Source organism: Electrophorus electricus, chromosome 20 (assembly GCF_041902795.1).
Source record: "Electrophorus electricus isolate QZ-2024a chromosome 20, ASM4190279v1, whole genome shotgun sequence".
Lineage (NCBI taxonomy): Eukaryota > Metazoa > Chordata > Actinopteri > Gymnotiformes > Gymnotidae > Electrophorus > Electrophorus electricus.
In genome coordinates, this window is record NC_137516.1 from 6,539,100 (window position 1) to 6,549,231 (window position 10,132).

Below are 10,132 nucleotides of genomic sequence, written 5' to 3' on the forward strand. Positions count from 1 at the left end.
GGTATTGAATAAAGTTGTATATACATTTCCTAGGGCTGCAACAACTAATCTACAATACTGAATGATCTCATGAGTTATGTAAATCATATGCTACGACCTTCATAATTCCAGACACTGTAGAATCAATGCTAAAGGTACATTTGAAGCTCTTTGGGAAGCTTTTGGCTTAACAGCACCTCATGTTGGCTTTTCCTTTATCTTTTGTCTGTTAGTGTTATTCCCCCCAGTAGATCTGGACAAGGGTTGTTTTTTTTGTTTTTTTTTGTAATTTATTTGGAACTTTTTAATTCACATATATTTTAGTTTGATAGGAGTTATGGTGCACAAATTTTAGTACTGTGCTCTGTTTTAAGTTTCAAGTTGTAATTTACTTGATATAAATGATAATCCCATCTAGGCAGCTGGAAGACATTTGTCACAGTATCCAGGCTATGCAAAATAACATGGACCCAGTGTGCAGTGACCCACCGCAGGCCTGTGTTGGGTTATCTGTGGGTTAGCTGAACAATGTACTGCCCAAATAAAATTATTAAGGGCCCCCTGGGGTGCAAGGATGCAGACCACAGAGTTTTCTGTGGGTTAGCCCTAACTGTCAGAGTCCCCAGGTAGCCCACAGTGGGCCCACACAGGCATGATTGTAGGGTATATTCTCACATTCTACAAACACCTCTTGGAGGTTTCAGTACTCTGTGGGCACCAGAGAAATGTCAGGACCACCCAGAGACAAGGGGACTTGCATTCAGGGTTGGAGACCTTGAGACAAGAACCCTGACTCTGGGGTCCCCAGACTGCCACTGACCGCATCAATCAGTTAACTGGGGGGTTGTGATATTGCAGCTAGGGCCCCACCTTTCTGTTCTGTGTGCTGCATGTACATAAAAAATAACTGACGAACAAGGACGACCTTCTCTCCATAAAGACGTTTCCTGATGTGTTAGCTATTGCAGATGGACCAGGCTGAAGTGCTTAGTTGCTGATTACAGGGGGCAGTCACAGACATTTTTTCCCCTTAGAACAGGTATTTTAGTGAACGCGATCCCGATGTAAAGCTCGTTTAGCGAGAGTTCTAAATTGCTTACATCAGCTTTATCACAGCTGACTCAGCTCATAAATTACTTTGGCTAATGAGATAGGCCTAGATCAGGCCTTTTAGACTGCAGCAAATTAGCGCGGCGCGAAACTCATAATTAAAGAATTGGCCTGCATTCAGTTCAAGTTGTAATTTGAATTGAATTGGAATCTGAAATGGAATGAGAACAAATTTAATTCCAAAAATTGCTGCAGTCACAAAACAGAAATTGTAGTAAATATATTTATATATATTTATTTCAACCAAAATGGATTAATTATATGTTCTATAGAGCTCACTTTGAATTTAATTCTACTTGTATTCTCCTTCATTAAATGCGAATTTGGAATTCCATGCTGCGCTCCGTTTTCTCCTTTTTGCTACCTGATTAAGTTCAAAGGTTTAAGAGGCACTCTCAATTCAATTCGTATCCAGGGGGAAACCGCAAAAACAGCGTAATATGTGTAACACTCGGGAATTAGACATGGCCGAGTGCCACTTGTACTTTAGCCCGGCTCGCGCTGCAGGCTGGGTCCGCTCACCTGTAGTGACGTATACGGAGACTGTGGTAGGCGTTGTGCACCGAGTCTGAGAAACGTTTCTGAGGAACCAGCAAGGAAACAATTAACCGCGGCTATACGGACAACGTCGGTTTCACGCTTGGAAACTGTTCTCAAGTTTCTATACGTATAGCCTAGAGGTAAGGTATGGCTTACGACTTGACGGCCTAACTTTAAACTGACAAAATAATCGTAACCTACGTTTTCATTGTCTTCTTAGTAGCGAAACACTAAAATGCTTTGTCGACTCCTTTATTTTCTGGTTGGCCGTTAATTTCCCAGGAGGCTATGGTAAAAGCTTTGTGGTTATGTCGCATTTCTCGGTCAGTCGTAACATAGTTATTTTGTTATTATGGTTGACATTTGTCACATTTTGGTCATGTGCAAGCAGCCGTTGCAGCTGGCCACTACGTTTATCTTTGCTGCATGTCTTGTAGATTCTTTAATGGTTCTTCAATAAATTGTTTACAGACGTCGATGATTTTAAGTTTCAGTTGCTTTGCCTGTTGAAAGTTAATCCAGTTACTCCAGTTTGGTTTTTGCTTCTGATAGTGTGCGTGTCTGAATGTCAAATAAACGGGCGTTGGTGTTCCACGCTACTCGTCCCCGCATCCTCCTTAAAGCCTCCTCGTTACAGTTTTATTCCATTCCATTTATTTTATCATTCCGCTCTATAATTTCAACATTTCAAAAAAAGATACATTATGGGAAATAAATCAGTAAAGCAGAAAATAGAAGAGCCAACACCCCTTAGCTTAATATTATCAGAGGGAACTGGGACTGAAGGAATTGAGAAGTTTTATGAAGAAATGGAACAAAATGACTAAATGAACAATTCTGCAATACTGAAACCCAACCTTGGAATGGAACATCACCTCACGCCCTGGTGTTACATAAATATGAATATAAACACGCTGGTCTGTCTGAACTACATTTGACAAGCAAAACCCATCCCAATACATCATGTCACAACAATTATAGAATTCTAAAAGCTGAATCTTAATTTCTTTGTAAAGTAACTTGCCTTATATTTCTGTTATTATTTAATAGCATTTGTATTACCTTTAAGTTTTACACTTCAGTCAGGGACTGAAAAATTGGCAAACTGCACTGCAACTGTACTTTTTTCTAGAAATTATGATCTATGTATTTTCTAGAATTTACAGAAAGCCTTTAGTCATTCTAGTATTTCTAGAGGCAAAGACAAAGGAAGATAATCTTCACTCTGATTATGCATTTATTAACATGCACCTTCACCATCCTTTGAAAAGGCTACAGAGCAAGCAAATCTCAGAGAACAAAAGGATAGATGAAAAAAAAACACCCCCTTTTTTTGCTAACTTGTTTTGCTAATGTGTTTATGCTATATACCAAAAATATTGTTTAAGTAATATGTATTTCCCTGCTGGCAAATATGCTTTCATATCATTTGTCTTAGCTGATGGTAGAGTATTTTTGTATCTTTTTCAGTTACAATTATGTATGTCATTGTCCATACCAAATGTTGATTGTAACCACTAGTGCCAGGCGGATCCCTCAAATATTCATCAGCCCTGAAGTAAGGTGTTAAAGTACAATCATTACAGTCATTTAATATATGTAGTATATCAATGCCTCTGCAGGATGGGATACTGAAGGGTTACATATTTTAACTTAATCTGAATCCTTTTCAAATTGAAGAGGACACCAGGGAAGAAGCTGAAATGTCTTCAGTTATTCTGTAAGAAAACAAAGAGCAGTCAATAGCAGTAACGAGAAAGATGATTTTCTCAACAATGTCCTTACTGTTCAAATTATTGAAAGAGTTAACAACATGTTGTCACACCACATAACTGTGCATAATCCTCCCCAAAGCATAAATATTGCAGTTGGTATCTTTCTCCAAAAAATATTGAAAGGTATGAGCTGTTTAGAATTTTTCATGCTATCAATTTTTCACCAATCAGATTTCACTCTGGCTAATCAGAGATGCATTTTACTGCTGAGTGTAAATACCCATGATTAAAATCTTATCAAGAAAATCTACAAACAATTTGCATAATTGAATAGGTGTAAACAGGGTCTAAGCCATTTCGGTGGTAAACTGAGAGCAGTGAACAATATAAATGGGTGATGACAAAAGAGAAACTCACTGTGCACCACACAGGAATATTTAATGCTCAGGTACTTGTAAGTGCCATAACAGGGGTCAGAGAAGACAGAGTTTGTGGCAGGTACTACACAGCTGCTTTTGCCGTCACATCTGTGGAGGGAAAAAATGTAATGAGAAATAAAAAAAACTCAATGAAAAAAAAAAAGTCGATTTCCATTGTTAATTATTACTTTATAATATCCACCTGGATCTTTGTTCTTACCTCATTTTGATCACCTTTGCACTGATGATAGTCATGGACTTAAATGTTTGGATTTTGCACTGCCACATTTGTGCAGTGGCTAAAAATGTATTTTCTAGTATTTGTAAAATGTTTTACTTATTCTATCATTTGAGTATTTAGATAAATTAAGAAAGTCTAGTCATTGTAGTATGTGAGATTCTAGTATTGTTTTCTCCATTTAGATTGGCCCTTTAGAAATGAATATAAAAGTACGATGGTCATACATTGAATTTGAAGTTTAGTTGGACTCACCTGTTTGTAACCTCAGACAATGTGTTGGTTCCATAACAGTCGGTTTTAGTGATTTGGCTGCTGGGTCGTCCAGCAGAGCACGTTGTGGAATCAGTTCGGCCATAGTTAGCACTGAGGATATTCAAAACACCAGCTTCTACAATTTAAGGAGTTTAGTATAAAAACAGGTTACTATGATTGAGGAAAGCAGCAGTAAAATATATGAAGATAGCTTACATCCTGTACAGTACCTTGCAGTGTGCATGGTACTGCATGTGTGCAAATGTGTGCACAGATCAGTTACAAAAATGAGATAAGCAGTGCTGGGAGAGTAAGACTGCACTGAAAGAATTCTGTGTATGTTTGGAAACCATCGTTACTTAAGTTTCCTTATAACATAACAATTATTTAAATGATTGTAATAGTTTGGGAGAAAGCCCACATCTTAACTTCCTGCCTCCTATGTAACTTCCTATACATACCCAACTTCCCCTCTGACCTCTGTGTCAAACTTTGTGCACCCCAACCATCCCATCACCTGTGCTTCTCCTCATCTCCTGCACTTATCCATCGGTTCTTTACCCAAAGTGAGATCTGGCTTTTTGACACAAAGCAGAACTCCAGCTCCAGTGCTCGGAGTTCCTTTCCCCCTCTACAGTTATACAGTTTACTCCTCAAACTGTATCTGATTAATTAAAGGCATGGTCTGCACTCACAAACAGTGGGAGGTACTGAGTTATTGTCTCACCATCTTGAATACATGAAATACATGTATATTATTAAAAACAGACATCTTTACTAAGTTTTTCTTGAATGTGCATTATAGTTGGATGTAATAGGACATTGTCTCATAATCTTGATCATATAAGGGGATACATATCAAAGAGAAGCCTGTACCAACCACATGTCAAAACAGCATTATCTCCTTCACAGGTCACACTGGTCTCTACAGGACACAGAAACCACAGCAGAAATAATTGTTTAATTCCTGTTAAATGTGACAATCCAAGACAAAGTTATATTTCTGCAAACATTTACCCTTGTTTGCGTTTAGTCATAGTTCAAAAATGCTAAAAGCCAAGGTAGATTTTCTTTGCCAAAGATTGTAGATCTAGATTGTAATGAGCCAGATTTTTAAACAAGGCCTTTTATTGTATGTGGAGAATACAAACAATTTGCATAATTGAACAGGTGTAAACAGAGTCTAAGCCACTTCAGTGGTAAACTGAGAGCAGTGAACAATATAAATGGGTGATGACAAAAGAGAAACTCACTGTGCACCACACAGGAATATTTAATGCTCAGGTACTTGTAAGTGCCATAACAGGGGTCAGAGAAGACAGAGTTTGTGGCAGGTACTACACAGCTGCTTTTGCCGTCACATCTGTGGAGGGAAAAAATGTAATGAGAAATAAAAAAAAAACTCAATGAAAAAAAAAAGTCGATTTCCATTGTTAATTATTACTTTATAATATCCACCTGGATCTTTGTTCTTACCTCATTTTGATCACCTTTGCACTGATGATAGTCATGGACTTAAATGTTTGGATTTTGCACTGCCACATTTGTGCAGTGGCTAAAAATGTATTTTCTAGTATTTGTAAAATGTTTTACTTATTCTATCATTTGAGTATTTAGATAAATTAAGAAAGTCTAGTCATTGTAGTATGTGAGATTCTAGTATTGTTTTCTCCATTTAGATTGGCCCTTTAGAAATGAATATAAAAGTACGATGGTCATACATTGAATTTGAAGTTTAGTTGGACTCACCTGTTTGTAACCTCAGACAATGTGTTGATTGCATAACAGTCGGTTTTAGTGATTTGGCTGCTGGGTCGTCCAGCAGAGCACGTTGTGGAATCAATTCGGCCATAGTTAGCACTGAGGATATTCAAAACACCAGCTCCTACAATTTAAGGAGTTTAGTATAAAAACAGGTTACTATGATTGAGGAAAGCAGCAGTAAAATATATGAAGATAGCTTACATCCTGTACAGTACCTTGCAGTGTGCATGGTACTGCATGTGTGCAAATGTGTGCACAGATCAGTTGCAAAAATGAGATAAGCAGTGCTGGGAGAGTAAGACTGCACTGAAAGAATTCTGTGTATGTTTGGAAACCATCGTTACTTAAGTTTCCTTATAACATATCAATTATTTAAATGATTGTAATAGTTTGGGAGAAAGCCCACATCTTAACTCCCTGCCTCCTGTGTAACTTCCTATACATACCCAACTTCCCCTCTGACCTCTGTGTCAAACTTTGTGCACCCCAACCATCCCATCACCTGTGCTTCTCCTCATCTCCTGCACTTATTCATCGGTTCTTTACCCAAAGTGAGATCTGGCTTTTTGACACAAAGCAGAAGTCCAGCTCCAGTGCTCGGAGTTCCTTTCCCCCTCTACAGTTATACAGTTTACTCCTCAAACTGTATCTGATTAATTAAAGGCATGGTCTGCACTCACAAACAGTGGGAGGTACTGAGTTATTGTCTCATCATCTTGAATACATGAAATACATGTATATTATTAAAAACAGACATCTTTACTCAGTTTTTCTTGAATGTGCTTTATAGTTGGATTTAATAGGACATTGTCTCATAATCTTCATCATATAAGGGGATACATGTCAAAGAGAAGCCTGTACCAACCACATGTCAAAACAGCATTATCTCCTTCACAGGTCACACTGGTCTCTACAGGACACAGAAACCACAGCAGAAATCATTGTTTAATTCCTGTTAAATGTGACAATCCAAGACAAAGTTACATTTCTGCAAACATTTACCCTTGTTTGCGTTTAGTCATAGTTCAAAAATGCTAAAAGCCAAGGTAGATTTTCTTTGCCAAAGACTGAAGATCTAGATTGTAATGAGCCAGATTTTTAAACAAGGCTTTTTATTGTATGTGGAGAATACAAACAATTTGCATAATTGAACAGGTGTAAACAGGGTCTAAGCCACTTCAGTGGTAAACTGAGAGCAGTGAACAATATAAATGGGTGATGACAAAAGAGAAACTCACTGTGCACCATACAGGAATATTTAATGCTCAGGTACTTGTAAGTGCCATAACAGGGGTCAGAGAAGACAGAGTTTGTGGCAGGTACTACACAGCTGCTTTTGCCGTCACATCTGTGGAGGGAAAAAATGTAATGAGAAATAAAAAAAAAACTCAATGAAAAAAAAAAGTCAATTTCCATTGTTAATTATTACTTTATAATATCCACCTGGATCTTTGTTCTTACCTCATTTTGATCACCTTTGCACTGATGATAGTCATGGACTTAAATGTTTGGATTTTGCACTGCCACATTTGTGCAGTGGCTAAAAATGTATTTTCTAGTATTTGTAAAATGTTTTACTTATTCTATCATTTGAGTATTTAGATAAATTAAGAAAGTCTAGTCATTGTAGTATGTGAGATTCTAGTATTGTTTTCTCCATTTAGATTGGCCCTTTAGAAATGAATATAAAAGTACGATGGTCATACATTGAATTTGAAGTTTAGTTGGACTCACCTGTTTGTAACCTCAGACAATGTGTTGATTGCATAACAGTCGGTTTTAGTGATTTGGCTGCTGGGTCGTCCAGCAGAGCACGTTGTGGAATCAATTCGGCCATAGTTAGCACTGAGGATATTCAAAACACCAGCTCCTACAATTTAAGGAGTTTAGTATAAAAACAGGTTACTATGATTGAGGAAAGCAGCAGTAAAATATATGAAGATAGCTTACATCCTGTACAGTACCTTGCAGTGTGCATGGTACTGCATGTGTGCAAATGTGTGCACAGATCAGTTGCAAAAATGAGATAAGCAGTGCTGGGAGAGTAAGACTGCACTGAAAGAATTCTGTGTATGTTTGGAAACCATCGTTACTTAAGTTTCCTTATAACATATCAATTATTTAAATGATTGTAATAGTTTGGGAGAAAGCCCACATCTTAACTCCCTGCCTCCTATGTAACTTCCTATACATACCCAACTTCCCCTCTGACCTCTGTGTCAAACTTTGTGCACCCCAACCATCCCATCACCTGTGCTTCTCCTCATCTCCTGCACTTATTCATCGGTTCTTTACCCAAAGTGAGATCTGGCTTTTTGACACAAAGCAGAAGTCCAGCTCCAGTGCTCGGAGTTCCTTTCCCCCTCTACAGTTATACAGTTTACTCCTCAAACTGTATCTGATTAATTAAAGGCATGGTCTGCACTCACAAACAGTGGGAGGTACTGAGTTATTGTCTCATCATCTTGAATACATGAAATACATGTATATTATTAAAAACAGACATCTTTACTCAGTTTTTCTTGAATGTGCTTTATAGTTGGATTTAATAGGACATTGTCTCATAATCTTCATCATATAAGGGGATACATGTCAAAGAGAAGCCTGTACCAACCACATGTCAAAACAGCATTATCTCCTTCACAGGTCACACTGGTCTCTACAGGACACAGAAACCACAGCAGAAATCATTGTTTAATTCCTGTTAAATGTGACAATCCAAGACAAAGTTACATTTCTGCAAACATTTACCCTTGTTTGCGTTTAGTCATAGTTCAAAAATGCTAAAAGCCAAGGTAGATTTTCTTTGCCAAAGACTGAAGATCTAGATTGTAATGAGCCAGATTTTTAAACAAGGCTTTTTATTGTATGTGGAGAATACAACCAAACTCGCAATGAGCGACAGGTGTACGCAATCAAACAATGTAAGTACAAAACGAAACTACACATGATAGAGAAAACACGGAACGCTGAAGGGACTGAACATGACAGGTGAGATGTGATTCATACTGTTAAAATATTTCTATTATTAATATTTATAATGTTACAGTATGTAAACTTAATAATGCATAAATAAATGCTCATGTACAGATAAGTGACTGTAGTCACTGATAATATAAAGAAATTAATTCTTAAAAACACAGAGAAGAAAGTAATAAAGAAAGACCATGACAATGTTAACAGTGTGAGGAGTTGATGCTGTTGGTGCATTTAATACTTACCCGCATGAACAAGCAAGTCAGGAGCTACAGCCAACACTGACAAAAAGAAAACGAGAAAAAAAAAGAGACTCCTTTAACTACCTCTAAAACATCCCAAACTGAATGTAAATCGGTGCTTGTCCTATGGTAGCATTCAATGCAATTTGGTGTTTTCCTTGGGCTAATACACAGATTTCATACTTAAAGAGTCCTGTATTGGTTGCAGTATGACCTGCACTAAAAGTGCAATTAGTTTTTGCTTCAGAAACATGGACAGAACTTACGCATGAGTAGAGAGAGCTTCAGGAAGAACATTGTGCTGTGTTGTTGGTCAGAGATGCAGATGAGGCTTCAAGTGTTTATACCACTGGACCTGATCAGTATTTAAATGCCATAACCAGGAAGCATTTTCTCAAGCAGGAAACACCCTTGAAGTATAACAAAAGTAATCTTCTCATTTCAATATATCTTTATTTTGTAGCTGACATTTGCTATAAGGAAGTTTAAACTGAATGTTACAGTAAGCCTCTCTTACCATAATTGTAAATGATAACCTAATAAACCTGTTTTTAACCCCCCACCCACTCTGGGTTTGTTATGGAAAATGGAGTTCCCTTGTTTATTGTTCATCTTCATCTCACTGATTAAGAGTTGCTGAAGATCCATTTGTGTCAGCATTCAGCAGACAATTGAGAGCAGAGGCGAAGCTTGGAGGATAAATGTGGCTGTGAATGTAGTTGCCGTGCGGCAGCCGCACACATGCTCTTTCACTCATTGATACAATCAAACATAGAGGTTTTCATATTACGATACGTGAAATATTTTGAGTATTTTACTATACTACGGGAATCGCACTACATACAGCATGTTTTTAATCACACTAGGAAAGGGGGTGTGTCCCAGACATTGTAT

The 10,132-nt window shown here is 37.6% G+C and overlaps 1 protein-coding gene across 1 annotated transcript; it reads right to left on the reverse strand.

The window, feature by feature from the left end:
• Positions 1-3,206: 3,206 nt before the first annotated feature.
• On the reverse strand, positions 3,207-9,743 carry LOC118242941 (L-rhamnose-binding lectin CSL3-like). Its single transcript, XM_081703798.1, has 10 exons — positions 9,505-9,743; positions 9,242-9,277; positions 8,635-8,679; positions 7,755-7,890; positions 5,510-5,619; positions 5,112-5,181; positions 4,799-4,920; positions 4,257-4,392; positions 3,762-3,871; positions 3,207-3,347 (listed from the first exon to the last, which is right to left on the reverse strand). The coding sequence occupies exons 1-10, from the start codon at positions 9,533-9,535 to the stop codon at positions 3,343-3,345; spliced, it is 801 nt and encodes a 266-aa protein (XP_081559924.1). The 5' UTR covers positions 9,536-9,743; the 3' UTR covers positions 3,207-3,342.
• Positions 9,744-10,132: the final 389 nt, after the last annotated feature.